The 16,322-nt window shown below is 39.2% G+C and overlaps 1 protein-coding gene across 2 annotated transcripts in view; it reads left to right on the plus strand.

Moving 5' to 3' along the window:
* The first annotated feature begins 5,598 nt into the window (after positions 1–5,598).
* fgfrl1a (fibroblast growth factor receptor like 1a) overlaps positions 5,599–16,322 on the plus strand; it is a 95,589-nt gene continuing 84,865 nt past the window's right edge. The window contains exons 1-2 of one of the 2 annotated variants that reach the window (XM_085789014.1): positions 5,599–5,787; positions 7,279–7,392. In XM_085789014.1, the coding sequence (XP_085645140.1) occupies positions 7,332–7,392 (61 nt within the window). In that variant the 5' untranslated portion in view covers positions 5,599–5,787; positions 7,279–7,331. Of the gene's footprint in view, positions 5,792–7,278; positions 7,393–16,322 lie in introns of both variants that reach the window. The other variant, XM_085789013.1, reaches the window with a different exon arrangement.

The following is a 16,322-nucleotide window of genomic DNA, read 5'->3' on the forward strand; positions in this document are numbered from 1 at the left end:
TAATTGTTTCAAAACTGCTAGCTAATTATGACCTTTTGAAAACAAAGTGTACAGATTGAATGTGACATTTTGCTGTGCCTGCAGAACATAAACGCCCTCTTGCACTGGCTGTAGCCCAGTAAAACCTAATAATGAAAACAACCATGTCCTAACTCTTGCTTTAACTGATCTGGAGGGCTATTTCCACAGGTTTCCTCTCACTGACCTATGCAAAATACTAAGAAGCTCACATTATTCTCTGCTACCGTAGCATAGACAGTGGTTCGTTTTTGGTGTTACTCATATTCTAAAACATACATCATGCCTGTTGCACTTTGACACAGCAGTGTATTTTTTCATAATCACATTTTGAGTAAGCAACACTAAATCCCTCTTTGCTTTACCCGGAAAAAATTGAAGACTAGCTATTGCACAAATAGCATTACGACATTTATAAAGAGTTTCTGAAAATAATATGTGGAAGATTAAGGGGTACTCAAATCCTGAAATAATTTAACAGTTCAAATATAAATCACTCACACGTAGCCGAATGACAAAGGACAAACTGACAGATTCATCTTCAGAGTTTGCCATAATTAGGAGGTATTAGAATATTAGTAATCTGCTGCTGACATGGGCTGTTCCACACTGACTGAGTTATGATCAGTCTCCTCTCAAATAAACTGGCAGCCAACACCGCTGCTGGCTCTCTCGGCCACTTTTACTTGTAGAAAACAGATGGATTTATGGCTTCTGGTGTTCATTGTCTTTGAGCCAGAGAACAGAAGAGAAAATAGTTGGGCGGAAATGTTACAATAATGATAACTGAGATCAGGAATTTTCTATTCATTAGACAATGATGTGTTGGAGGGGGTGGAGACCAAGATCGCACAACATATTTGTTGTTGCAAATTAGTTGTATAGCCTGTAACAAAATCTCTGAAAGACAATGTTGTCGCTCTATCCTACACACACACACACACACACACACACACACACACACACACACACACATAGAGAGTGAATGAGAGTAAAGAATAGCCTTCACCAGAAATAGTTGAGGCTCACTGCCTGCTACACTGTGTGGATTTCAATGGAGCATATTCCCACCATCTGTCATGATGATTTGAGAAGAAAAGCTTTTTCTTACACTATAGCTTTATTTTAGACATAAAACACTACAGTATGTGCACACAAGCGTGTTTGTGTACATCCATTCACTTGAAGAAATCCTCTGCTACCATCTAGTGGAGAAAATAAGAACCTTAACTGTATTAAAGCTGTTTTGACCAAATTCCAACCTTTAACCTTAACCTTTAACCTTTATTTATCCAGGTAAAATGTTTGAGAGCAAATTCTCATTTACAAACATGACCAAAAATAAACATTACACAATAAACATATCAACAACAATACAACGCAACAAACAAAATACAAGCACAATATGCAATGTGCATGTAAGTGATGAGAATTATGCTGAAAATATTCTGGTCAGAAATCTCAGGTAGCTATTAGTCAGCAGGTAATAAATGATTGGAATTGGCCTTTTTAACAGACATTTTTGGTTTGTTAATAGAAAAAGCTGAGGTGTTAATAATGACCGTAACTAATGGCTGTTCTGTTTGAGTGTCTTTGTAATCAGTGACAGTGTGACCGTGAACCAGCATGCACAAAACCAGCAGCCTGGGAGCGAAGCAGCCAAATGCAGCTCGACCATTATCGTTACTCAAGAATAACAATGACAGCTTTCTTATTCTCTTTCGTAGACTCTTGCTGACATTAAAGCAAACAGTTAAGAAAAATATCAGTAGGTTTTGAAGTTACTTGAATAAGAATATTGTGTGAAAGAGAAACTTTGCTTGTGTCAGCACCACCTGAAAACATCATAAGTTTTTGTATTAACAAAGGTTTGCACGATTAAATTGGTAGAAAGGGCACAATACAACCTACTGTACCAGCATCTTTACAGCTCACATGTGTTTGTTTTATCAGAACAAAACCCAACCTGGACTTTGGTTTTTGTACAAATGAAACAAACAAGATATACGGTTAATTATTGAGCTTTAGAAGGGCTGGTTGGGGGATTTTTTTTTTACCCTTTGCACAGACCCAGGCCTGCTGTTTTCCCCTTTTTCCGCAGCATTTGTGCTGGACTAAGCTAACAATCTGCTGGCTGTAGCTTCATGTTTAACAGACAGACGTAAAAGCGTACAATTACACCACATCTTTCACTGCTGTCCACTCAGTGACCTTTTTGAAGCTGTAATTTCTCACATTTTTTTTTGTCTTGTTTCTTTTCTTTGGTTTTTGAATTGGACTCGCTCATTTATTTCCAGGTTGCATTAAAAGGTCTTCAAGAGTCTCAGATTTACACTTTAGAAATCTGCAGATAGCCTTTTTCCCAGCTGCTCAGACACTCTGAAGCTCTGGAGAGTCTGGTCTGCCTTCTCTTGACGCTGAAATAAAACACAGTGGTTAAAGCCATAGAACTGGAACACAGCCATAGACAATACTCTGCTGTATTTCACATTTAAGCCAAATCATCAGTGTGAGATGGTTGTATTAAATGACTGTTTAACTGATACAAAGTTCAAGATGTCCTAAAAGGTGCCTCAGTCCAATTCAGACAAATCAGAGATTTCCTGGAGTCTAAACACATAGTGAAATGAAAGTCTTTTGTCCACTGTTGAAGCATCCAATTTTTTTTATGTTCAAAACCTTGGCCATCAAAGAATTTCGTTTTTTTTAACATGGTTTTACAAAGTTGAAAACATCACATACCTAAAACAGCACACAACAATTTGGACTACTCTTTGATCACTACTCTACTACTAGGCCATTTTAGTTATGATTATTGAGATGTGGTATACAGAAAAAAAGGCAGGTCATAAAAAAATTAACAATTAACTTTTCGTATTTTTCAATTTTAAGTACTTTTTCCCTGTGTCAAGCTGGTTTAATTTCACCCAATAATAAATCTACAGTAAATATTACAATATGTTTTTAGTTAGTTTTATTTTTTTTGTTTAATTCAACTGTTGGGTGCTCTAGGGATAAATCAAGATTGAGATTTGATTAACTTTATTGTCCTCAAAGAGAAAATTTAGCTTGGGTTTAAAAAGTGCTGGTCGCAGCCGGAGTCACATAACAGTTGTACACACATATTCACACACAAATTATATGAATGAAACAATAGCTTTTATGTCTCCCTGTCTTCCCATAAAATAATATATACATTGAACTGAGGCAAGTGAGTTTTTTTTGTTTTTAAAAAAAAATCTGTGCATACATACACACACAGTTGAGTAAACATGCACCACAGTGTTTATTATCCAGACTAGAAAAACATAAAGCTGAATCATGGAAGCAGCTGTAAAACACCTCTGATCAATCAGAGTCACAGAGTGGGTGAGATGTCATGTCACTGTTAGCTCACGAGTATTAGACGTTACTTTAATGTTAGACACAGAGACACTGAATCATGATTTAAGTCAATGGAAAAATATTGATTAGAACATCTTTATACCAGTGAGACACCAGTGCTGCAGGAGCAGGATGGTGGCGGCGGTTTGCTGTTCCTCTCATGACCAGGAGGTGGCACTGCAGCCCTACCATGTAGAAAAGAATAGAGCGCTTTATCTTAGTTCCTTATCTACACCGAATACTGCTGGTATCCATAAGCAATAGTGATGATAGTGATGGAAATATGATTTAAGATGTAAGAATGCCCAGGTACCAAGATTGTGACTGAGCAGAGTTAAGCTGTCATGAATGATACTGCTGCCGATGATGAAAGTGTCTTTGTATTGTATGTTAACTCACTGTCATATAGTCACTGTTAATGTTGAGTAACACCTCACACCTGTCATCGTCTAGTAGTTTGTTTTCTGACATGTCAGAATGTGTGTTGTGAAACAAGAAGACATTGTCATGGTAGTTTTTATTTATTTTTAGCAGAGATGGACAGAGTACTCGACCCCAGTACTTGAGTAAGAGTACAAATACTACTGGTCAAAATTTACTCCGTTACAAGTAAAAGTAGCTCAGTCGACATGTTACTCGAGTAAGAGTAAAAAAGTACTTGCTTCTAAAGGTACTTAAGTATCCAAAAGTATATGCTTTTAAATCTACTTTAAGTACGAGTAAGAGTAAATTTCTTATTTTTCACATCAATGAATTACTACAATTATTTCTAAATGAATTTAAGGACCTTTTAACTCTTGTTTCTGAGAATTAACTCTTTGAAACCAGCTGCACTGATGTGCTGCTTTTAGGGGTTAGGGTTTCCTTCTTTGACAAACACAGCTTGTGTTCAATAGTATTTTAGAAAAAAAAAGAGCAGACCTGAAAGTAACGGGTACTTTTCAGCTCTTCTAGAGATTAACTTGAGTAAAAGTAAAAATATTTGTCTTGGAAATGTATTCAAGTAAGAGTAATATAAGTACCAAAGAAATCTAATACTCAAGTAAAGTACAAATCCTCAGGATGTACTTAAGTACAGTACTCAAATACATTTACTCGGTTACTGTCCACCACTGTGTGTATGTTAACTCACTGTCATATAGTCACTGTTAATGTTATGAGTAACACCTCACACCTGTCATCGTCTAGTAGTTTGTTTTCTGACATGTCAGAATGTGTGTTGTGAAACAAGAAGACATTGTCGTGGTAGTTTTTATTTATTTTTTATTTTTTTAGTTGAGAGATTCTCTGGATACCTGCCAGTGCAGCAGGACATTTCCAAGAACCAAATTTACTGATGAGGGATATTGGTGTACTAACCTTTTAGTACCATAAGGTGGCAGAGTTGGTTCATAACACTGGCTACTTGGAGAAAAACGACTGTACATGAATGAGGCTTCATGCACAAATGAGAAAATACTACAGACAATCTGCTCATTCACTACTGATACATTATTATTACTATTTTTTATCATCATCATCAGCAGCAGCAGCAGCATCATTATTATTATGATTATTATTATTATCATCATCATTATCATCAAGTTATTAATAGAAATTGAAATACCCACCAGTCTCGTGTATCTCCTCTCAAAGTGCCTTGGAGGACAGTGAAACCCATTAAATGTTTAATTTCTGTTCCTCCTGTTTAATGATTTAAGTGAATTTGGGTTAATGTCCCCCTCCTCACCACTGTGACCGCTCCAAATTTGTCTAGCACGTTCCCGCCCTCTGATTGGTCCGCTCTCTGATTGGCCTGGCCTCTGATTGGCCGAAAGTTCGGCGCTGGGACAGTTCCGTCGACGCAAGTTTGTTTTCTCGCCTGCGGCTGAAGTTTGGACGCTGAACCGCTGCTGGAGGCGAATGTGTGGATATAGAGTTGAGGTTTTCATTTTAACAGTCTGAGGAGAAATGTAGAAAAAGTTTTTTTTGTTTCCCTCTTCTCTGTCTTTCCTCGCTCCTGTGGCTGCTCTCCCTCGAGCGCTTTACACGCGGACTGTCATTCAGAAATACTACAGCCCTGCATTCAGAGTGTTCACGTGTTTGACCTTAGTTCATATATCTTTATTTTTTTTCACTTATTCTCACATTTATCGCTCGGTAAGTTACAACCAACTTTGCGCACCTACTTTGCCAAAGTTACTTATTTACCACAGTTTGGCGTTTCGCTGACAGAGGCGTCTGTTCACGTGTGTAAATTATTATCGGTTTCAATCACGGATTAAGTTATCGAAATCATTAAAACCACTGGAAAGGAGGTGAATAAGTCATTTACTGCGGGACAGCGGCATGGTAACCGTGCAGGTGACTCACTGAGGACATAACATCACTGCTGGGAGTTTTACAGTAAGTCGGATCTTTATTCATCAGGCAAAGTTACTATAATAATCACATAATCTAACAAAAAAGGTGTAAAAGTTTTAATGTGTATGCTGCACTTCATACAGTCTTTGTGGTGAACATCTATCCATCTCTGTCACCGTTTACCTTTATGCTGTTGAATTTTATTTTTACAAAAACGTATTGAAGTTTTAAATTGACTCAACATTGTCATATTTCTATAAACCTGACTTATTTGATCTGCAGACGCTGTTAATCAAGGCATAACTGTTGCTGTATTATATTATATAACACTTAACTTATATATTTATGAAGGAGTCACAACCATAGACCACATACAAACCCAGAGCGACATGGTGTGTTAAGGAGCTACTATTGTGCTTTACTGGTTGAATAGGACCAGACTTCATGGTCATTTCATTCAAGTAAACTGATAAATGTAGGCTATATAACTTTTAAACAAGTGATTTGCTAAAGCACATTACACTGTAAAGTTAGATTATACAAATGCAAGCACTCAGAAGTTACAGGCATTACATCACTTTAAAGAAATGTTTTAATATCCAGTTATTTTCAACTACTTTTATTTGAAATCTAATAATGGGATCTATGAATTTAAGGTCTATCTATGATCTGTTATCCTAAGAAAATCAATAAACTACTGTTTAATTGTGACTAAAGCTGTCTCATGTAGATTAAATATCTCCACTCAATTGCCACAAATCAATTATCCTGTATTGTAAAGTGTGTAGCAGTTTCTGGTGAACCAAGACGCTGAGGTTGACGGGATCCTGATCAAAGATATAGCATGTGAAGTACTGAAATAAGATCTCATAAGGTTCAAGGGAGAATTTATGTGTCGGAAAGATTAAAACCACTGTAAGGGGAGACTTACGGACAGGTGGACTGAATAAATCTGTAAGGAAAATGGTTCGACTCAGAAGAAAGTCTCTGCTGCTGTTCAGTAGGGTCTGAACAGATTTATAGTGGTGTGTCCACGCGGTGATACTTTGCTCTGACTCCCATGGATTTCTGTAGATCAAGAGGACACTTAGCAGACACAATAGACCTAATACAAGAGAACAGTACACTTTTTGGAGGTGTTTGTGTTTTGTTTGGAGGTGGGGGGGGTCAATCAATATAGATTAACATGAGATGCACGTATGTTATAAAATATCACACTTTTTTTCCCTAAAATTCAACCTGCTATCAGCCAGTTGGTGGTGAATTATGTTGTAATTGCAGCAGCAGCTACTTTAGCAGCGATTAATCAAGAAAAAACATCAGATGGTGATTTAATGAATGTGGTTTGTGGGTTTTGGGAATAAATTACCCTGTGATGGTGCACACACAGTACAGCCCTGTTGATAAATGACAAAGATATGATCTACAAGATTAAAGTAAACATTCATAATAATGAGAGCATATTACTCAGTACAAATATCTCACCTGCTATCCTTCATTAAACAACTTAATGTTTTCTTTTTCCTCTTTTAGTACCCTTCAGACCGAAGAGGCCGAGCTTCCCTCCCCCTGAAAACGAAGCCAAAATGAAGCTTCTCTGGGTCTGCGTGTTTCTGGAGATGTTGCTGGTGTCCACTGCTGCCAGAGGTGAGTAACGGCAGCACTTATTTCAGTAGAGTTGGCGTGTTGCAGTAATCAGTACTGTCAGTACGCGGTGCAGCGCAGATAAAGTAAATCACTGCAGCTGACAAACTGAGAAGTCTCCGTTTGACATGGAGTCATTTATTATAGTGAAATCTTCTGTTGTTGTATTCTTCTTCTTATGTTGCTGTCACATTTCTGTTCCAACCACAATCTCTTTTTTGGAAAATACTGTGGTTATGAAACAGTCTGGTTTGATTGCTGTGACTATGACTGAAGAGACAGCAGTGTCATTAAAGCAAAAATCCTGATGGAAGGACAATAGTAATTGCGGGACATTCCCCCATCTTTCTCTTACTCTTTTTTTTTTTTTTTGTCTTTTCTAGCACTTTTTCTCTGGAATCACTTTGATTGTGTGCTCTGAAAAACTTAGTGCCTCTTTGCTATTTTGCATTTGGCTCATGTTGAAGTCACACATTTGCTCTGATTACGGAGTATCTGCAGACACTTGTCCTTGGGTGAACTTCACATAATGAATGTTTTTGCCCTTGAGACATTGAGTGAACTTTGACTGACTTATTATTATTATTATTATTATAGTCAGGTGCCTTGGGCGCTTCATACTCAGAGTGCGGTTTCAAATATGCTACTGTGTTTGTTGTAGAATAAAATGTTGTATTCCAAGTCCAAGATATAATTTGAACACCCAGGGTCAGCAGTTTGTACCCTCAGCACTCGACTTGTCAACATCAAATCAAACAACAACAACGGCTACAGAAGCTGCACATAGATGAGAATGATCTCCAGCCTGCAGGCATTATGGGCAGACGGTCACAGAGCTGGCGCCCATTCCCAAGATCACACCGATGATGAGTTTTCAGTGGGAACAAAGCTGCATTCAGCGAGGCACGGCCAAGCCAGCGTGCAGACACGGGGCTGAAAGTAAACACAGGGTCATAGACCGCAAAGAGATGAGATTAGATTAGCCTATTAGGGATGTTTGCTGTGCAATGCCACAGCATTTCCTCCCCCTTCACCGCCTGCAGTCTGTCAATGGGACCAGGGGCAGGCAGCACAGCGAGACAGAAGGTGGGGGTGAGGAAGGAAGGAAGGAAGGGAGAATAGAGGAGAAAGATAGAAAGACTGTAGAAGTCTGGTGTCATAATGGATGATAAGAGAAAGAGGTTAAGTAGGGAAAAGGAGGTAAGGAGAGGGAGTGAGGAAGAAAAGGGAAAATGAAGAAGGAAAGGAAACATATTAAAGAAAGCGGTGTGAGAGAAAGGGCAGGAGAGCGTGATGAGGACAGAGGAAACAAAAAACCATTATGTCCCTATTAGACACTTACAGTAAGTGCTAATGTTTCTTTCTACATTTGCCTGCAGTAAGTAATATAGAGCAGTAATAGCAAGGAAGGACGCATTTACAGTGACAAGGCAATCAGATATTTGTTATTTTTTTGCATTAGTTTTGGTATTGCATGTTTAATATAGACTGTGAAGAGGCAGCTGAAGGGCCTCTCCACAGTACAGTGTGTGTGTGTGAGTGTGTGTGTGTTGAGAGAGGGACGCTTGGTTTAGGTGGTCTTGTCTGAGGTTCATACCATGTAATTGTGAACTTGTGGTTTTGAGTAACGCGGCCTGTCATCTGTTCCCTGTCTGTATCTCATCTGTAGCATTCTTTGGTTACAGTATAATATTGAACAGAGGAGTTATCTGAAAAATGGATCATGAGAACACCAGAAAGTGTAATTTTCAACAGATTTTTTATAAACCAGGAACTTACAGACTCAAACCAATTCAGCAACATTCACATGCAATTTCTTTTTTTTTGCATTTTTTCCAACACCAGCTTTTTTCACATCAAATAATCCAAGTCAGAGCAATCTCAGGTGCCAAGACCAAGCAAAAAAAAACCAAACCCAAAACAAAAACCTTACTTTTGACAGCAATGGTCCAGCTGGCTTGTAAGCATGTTGTTGCCAGATTTCCACTGAGATTGTCTCCTCAGACAGAGATAACATCCTCAACAACTTTCATCAAACTGTTGCAGGTTTCTCACCGCTTTGCCCTGTGCAAGCATCTTGAGAAGTTGCACAAAATGACACAAATTGGATGTGTACTGGTGGAACTACAGTGATCTACAGTGAACAACAAATCTACAGTAGCCTAATCTCCTTCCTAAATGCCAGAAAGACAGAAAAAAGAGCCCAACTAAAAGGCTTTACAGTAAAGATCCTCAGAATGTGCCTCAAGGAAGGTGGGACAGGCCGGATAACTGTCCCTCAGCAGGGTGTGGGCCGACTGCAACTGCACAGAAAAGGGAAAACCTAAGATAATTGAATAGACGGACTCATTATAACAATTTCCAGTCTAAAATTATATTAAGCAATTTCAGGAGAGATTTCATAAAAAATGATTGTGAAGAAAGAAACGTCCTCTCACTGACTGATTTGTTGCCTTCTTCGCTGCGTTCCAAGAAATGACACAAGGAAACATCTTGGTGAAGGACTTCTTGGTGATAACTGAGATGTTGCTCAAGGCAATGGCATTAACAATGAACAATAAAAAGTTATCATGAGATGAGCCAGGGCATTAAGAATTGAAACATGAACTTCTTTGTGACAAGGTCAGCCTGGGCAGTCCCTTTTCCGTGCAGCATTCAGCTATACAGTAAATGTAAGGCAGCTATTGTATAAATCCAGGAAATAATGGCCAACGCTCCTTTCAGAAGTGCTCTGAAATGACCGTATACTGCAGCATGGCTTGTTCCAGTGAAATGGCAGCAGCACAGCACATGGATTAATAGACACAAAGAAAAGCCAGGCAGTTTTAAAGGATTGTTACTGGAAGTAAAAAAAAAGTTATTTTTCTCTGGGTGTCCTTGGACTTGAGCATCACATGGCATTGAAGTCTGTTTTCCACTGTGAGAGCTGATTTGTGATTGGAAGCAGGGACGTTTTGAGTGGCTGGACGGCTGCATTGCAGAGAGATGAAGAAAAAAAAACAAAAAAAAAACAAGGAGATGGAGGGAGTGAAAGAGGACAGAGAGAGATACATTTGCAGAAGAGAGTAAAATGGATAGCAGAAGAGACAGAAAGAAAGAAAGAAAGAAAGAAAGACACAAAGATACAGACACAAAGATGCAACATCCATGCATGTATTACAGCAGATGTCATATAAAGTGCACTCCAGAGGCTTACACAACACAACCGCACTGCACTGGCGTCTCGGCTGTGTGCGCGTGCTTGTGTGTTGTTGTTGAGCATGAGACTGAGCAGCTGAGAGATTAGCATTCTCCCCTATTGGTTGAACAGCAGTGAGCTCGGGACGCCGGGGTCAAAGACCTGTAGTTGGCCAGTGCATTCTGGGCTACCTGCTGCTCTGGGCCGGGTGAGGTTCAACTGTGTAGAATTTCATTCTCCTCCACTTGAACATACTTTACTGGCAGTAGTTTCAATAAGCATTTAGTACGTTTATTTGCCTTCTTTTTGAAAGGTAGATGAGAACGTCATTCAAATTCTTAAATACGAAGCTGCAACCAGGAGATGTGTTTCCTTGTTTCCACTCTAAATGCTAAAAAGCTAACTCTAACCCTGTCTGGCCATAGCTTCATATTAAATTGTCAGCTATGAGGGTGGTATTGATCTTTTCATCTAAATTCCAACAGGAAATTGAATCAGTGTATTTAGCAAGATGCTGCTGAAGTATTAAACCACAACCGCTATTGCTGCTGGATGCTGCGTTCGTGTGTCCGTTCCATTGTGTGTTGGTGGACTTTTTTACTCTTTGACATATGTAGATGATGTAATATTACTTTGAAATGTTTCCACTGCAGCTGCAAAGCGCATTTTCCAACTATTATAATAATGAGTATCAAAATTTGGTCACATCCCATCTGAATGCAGCAGTAACAGCTTCCTTCTGCACTGTTTTTTTTTTCACTGGCATTAAACAGGGGAGTCGCAGGGAAAGTCATTTTAGCCGAGCAGATGTTGCATTTTGACAGACTTCATCAGAGAGGATGCCAAGACAAGAGTCAGGTGGGGGATGAGGAACAGTGGATCAAAAACAAAATTAGACAGTTGTAAGGCACTGAACAGATCGACCATTTGTTTATTGGTTTTTGTGTGAATGGCTGTGATTGTGCATGCCTCTAGTCTGCACACAAATACATTTGATTTGATTTGATTGAAGTGTTTATTTCGAATATGAAAAAAAAGAAAAAAAAAAAAGAGAATATGACAAAACATTTAAACATGAAATATAGAATACATATTCGAAAAGGAGTGAGAAGAAGTAAAACTTATAAACTCCCACCCCCTATATGTTAATTGTGCATGTTATGTGAAATGCCACGTGTATGTCAGATGGTTATCAGCATGTCAGATGATATTTACATGAGACAGCTGTGAAACTTGCAGGGCAGAGAGGATACTGGATTATTAAAGTTACTGCAGCAGCAGAAATGTTTTTTTGGGGGGGGTTTATTGTCTTATATCTGTGATGCTGTGTGTAGGAGGGACCTACAGCATGGTCACATCTTTCATGTCTACCCCACTATCATTGGAAGAAGATTGAGAGAAGAAAAAACATAACCAGAAATGAGATGATGAGTGTGGGTTGTGTACATGGTTTCCTGATGCACTGAACTGTCTAAACAGTTTAATGTTTTCCGGGTGATTGTGCTCCACAGACCACCCATTATCCGCATGCAGGAAGGGAGAGGAGCAGACACAGAGATGAGAGGGTTCATTTGTTGTGGTGTTCAGTGTAAAGGGCCGCAAGCATTAAAAATGCATCTTCGTTGCATTGAAGCTGCCAAAACAGAGATGCACATGGAGGAGGAGGCAGCAGACAAACAGAAAGACAGCGTGGAGCGTAAACAACCACTTGCACAGATGCTGGAAATGTATACAACTACCCATAAATATGACTTAACACTTGTAAGCACACACACTCAGACACACACACACACAGCCCACAATAACTTAACAAACCCCCTGTCCCACACACTCATTAGGGAGGAATGTAATTAGCATCCTAATACTAACCATGATATGTACTGTAGGGGAGAACTGTGGTCTGGTAAAGAGGGCAATGAATAAACATCAGAGCCTGAAACTAGCAAACAGATGGATCAAAGTAGAGCTGCTATGAACCATTATTTTGGCCTGTGTACTGAGGATTATGCTGATACAATGATTTTTCATTTGGTTTGTAAAATTTCTGTAAATTTCTGTCACAAACTCCCAGAATCCAAGATGGTGTTTTCATATACTGTACCTGCTTTATCCCACCACCACCAGTACAAAGTCCTAAAATTATCAGTTTACTTTCTAAGTAAACAGGTAAAACTAGCAGAAGAGAAGCTGGACCCATGGGACTTAAATGATTCCTTAAACTAATTGTTTCAGATTGATTTTCTGTCAGTTCAACCAATAGTTCCAAGTCTAGACTTTACATTTCAGTATCTGTTGGATGTGGTTTTACTTGACTTGACTTGGTTGTAAGGTTTCTGCAGACATACATGAGGCATAGGGGGCATTTATTTTTATTCACGTGCACCACTTGTTGAGAAATTTACATTGTAGCCTAACCAACATGTTCTGGTTTAGTTTAATTGTGTAAGAATTTTGTTGCTTTTCTCTATTTGATATAATTTAGTCCTGTGTTTTTAGTCTTTTTGTTGGACGTGCCAAATATTTTGAAGACATCCGTATGGAGATAACTGGATTTGGTGAAAGTAGCAAATAGTCTTAAAGAGGAACTATGCAGGATTTTTAGCTAAACTATGCTACATTTTCACCTTAATTAAACAGCTTTGGAGTAATTGTGATGGTTTAATAAATGACTTAACTTGTTACGAGGGTGAATGGAGGCTCTCTGCCTTCCACGTGCGTGTCACTTATTGCGTCTCTTGGCTGAAAATCAACTTTGCAAGATTGCGGCCTCTTGTTCATGACAGATTAAACTACACAAATGTACATGTCGTATATACGTACATATTATATGATATATAACGTTATTTATCTACCACTCTATTGATTGATTTCTTGCTGGCTTTGTTGTAAACAAATGCACATGGCCGGGAGGAGGGTTAGCAAAACAGCAGAAAAGCAACCGGACTTGCATAGTTCCTCTTTTAATAAAAAAAGTAAATACATTTTAAGGCATCGTGTCAATTTGAGTTTTGATGATACTGTTGTGTATTGTTAACCACACAGTGTCCCAGAGGGATGTCAGTTTACGATGCTGATAGCAGCAGCAATCACACACATGTCTGGTTGGACTGGTAGTGGTCTCTGCATGTGAAGAACAGAGAAAGAGATGGAGGAGAAGAAGGAGAGCATCTTGATTCCTCATAGAGTAAACAACTGCATACCACAGACAGATGCTTCAAACAGATGCCTCATTGTAAACAGACACACTCATAGATTCACATCAATAAATCTCCTCCACACATCGCTCCTGTTGTTTAAGCATGCAGTGCGTCCTAAGTCACAGCTCACTATCGTAAATACCATTTGACATGCTGATAAGCGGTATATGGCCTCATGGTGGTGGAGTTGGGCATCTGGCTTCCAGGTGGATCTTTATCATTTTTTACATTTCCTACAGAAAAGTAACTTCACTAAATACAAAGCTACATGTTAACATTCATAATATTGTTTAGTTTAAGTTTATTCTGATGTTAAATTGAAGACAGTGAAGATGACCCAAGAAAAAAATTCACTCTCATTGCAAAATTAAGAAAGATGACACCCCTAAAGAGTGTTAATCTTCAATTTCTGGTGGTGATAGCAACTCTCAGTCTCTGTGTGTATAGCTGATTACGTGGTGATTAGCAGACAAAGGGGAGCTTCAAAGAGCATGAATGACTCTTTCAGTTCCTCTTGTTAAATCCTAATGTCAGGGCCAAATGTTGTCCTGCTGGTTAAAAAGACCAAATGCAAACCTCTTTCCTATTTAGACAATTTCTTTCCCCTATTAACTAAGGTTTAATTTGTAGCGATTGAATGTATGCATCACTAATGTTGAGTCTGTACAGTCTACTGTGAGACTTGTGGTTATTCAGCTGATATTTTGTTATGTTAAGAATAATTTAAACCTAACGTGACATAATCATTGTCTGTATTTTGTGCCTTGTAAGATTTAACCAGTACCGACATGAGCCCATTTGCAGGAAACTGAGTGGTGACCTTAAGGACCGGCTCCCTCCCACACCCCACTTTTGCAGCCTCTGTTGTTTTACAGGGCCTGTTAATGTTAAAGGCTATTAGCCCGCATTTAGATAAAGTCAATGTTTGCTTTGACATTGCTAATGGTGGGGGCAGTAATGGGGTTGTCTGGACGCTCTCTGCGGGGGTCGATGGTGTCTTGCAGTGATGTGAAGACACGATGTGTGATTGTGGGGAGGAGGGGGCCGCAAAAAGAAACAGAGGGAGATAAGATAGCAGGAGAAGGCTTTTTGGAGAGAAATTGTGAGGATTAAAGGGATAGGTCGACATTTTGTCAAATTGGCCCATTGCCATAATCCCTATAGTCATAGCAGTAGGTTTGTTACCTTTAATTGTCGGTGTAAGCTATTTTTAGAACGGCGGAGCAGAGCCGTGAGCTGCTCAGAGCTACGCTACGGAGGCTGATGGGATTTCTTAGTTTCCCTCATCAAACTCATCAAATACACAATCCAACAACTCCAAAACACTCTGGTGGACAAGTTGTGACCTGCACATTCACCACACAGAGACTGCTTGCTGAAGAACTGTCCATGAAGGCAACGTTCATCAGCGGTTTTGCATGAATTTACCTCTAAAACAACTCTGTCTTGTAACGCTGTGTTATTATCTCATAGTGTGGTGAATGTGCAGGTCACAACTTGTTCACCAGAGCGTTTTGGAGTTGTTGGATTGTGTATTTGATGAGTTTAATGAGGGAAACTAAGAAATCCCATGAGCCTCCGTAGCGTAGCTCTGAGCAGCTCGCAGCTCTGCTCCACCGTTCTAAAAATAGCTTGCACCGACAAATAAAGGTAACGAACCTACTGCTGTGACTATAGGGATTAGAATGTTGAACTATCCCTTTAAGATAGGAGATTTTAATCCCCATAATATAAAGTTTTCTCCCTCTCCTAGAGGTTGTAGGAAAAATCATCAAGTCCCCCTGTCTGACAGCATCACATGTTCTCTATCAGCCTGGTCCAACTCCTTGTTTCAGACTGACTCCATGTTTTTATGATTGTACCACTTATGTAAATTGCAACAATGTTGTTGTGTTGTGTCATTCATGCATATCATATATTCATATAGCACATGTGCATTATGTACAGTTCATATGTAGACAAAGTACAGAGACAGTGAGTGAGTGCATGATCTCATAATTACAGGGGTATACTTAAGGCTTTTGAGTATAGAAAGGTATGACGGGAATAGAGTAGAAACAGCTGAAATTCCTCTTTAAAGCCGTGTAATTATTTGTTATTCGTCATTGTCAAATTTTCTTCTACCCCAATGTCTAGTGCCCTTTCACATTAGCACACAAAAACATGACTGTGTATGCTGTCTCTTGTGCTTTCTTGACATTTTGTGGCACAGAAAATATGTTTTTCTTTCGTGTTGTAGGCTATACATCTGGTATTGCAGTTGTATTGTTAGTTGTCACAGGTAATTGAGAAGTTTTTTTGTTTTTTTTTCAATATGTTCTTTCTCTTCCTCTTTCTTTCCCAGCTTCCATGTCTCTTATACACAGTGCAGTGTATTGTGTGGGTCGTGGCGCCACAGAGCTGTATTGTGGTCTCAGTGGGGTTGGGGTATGTTTGGTCAGCGCTACAGCACTGCAGGTCAAAGGGCAGCGAGTGGATCAGGGAGGGCTCAGGGACAGTTGTGTGTGCGTGGGTTTGTGCACGCCCATGTTTGTGTGTGTGTTTGTGTGTGTGTGTGA

Source organism: Trachurus japonicus, chromosome 10, assembly GCF_045865225.1.
Source record: "Trachurus japonicus isolate A0001 chromosome 10, Traja_1.0".
NCBI classification, from domain to species: Eukaryota; Metazoa; Chordata; class Actinopteri; order Carangiformes; family Carangidae; genus Trachurus; species Trachurus japonicus.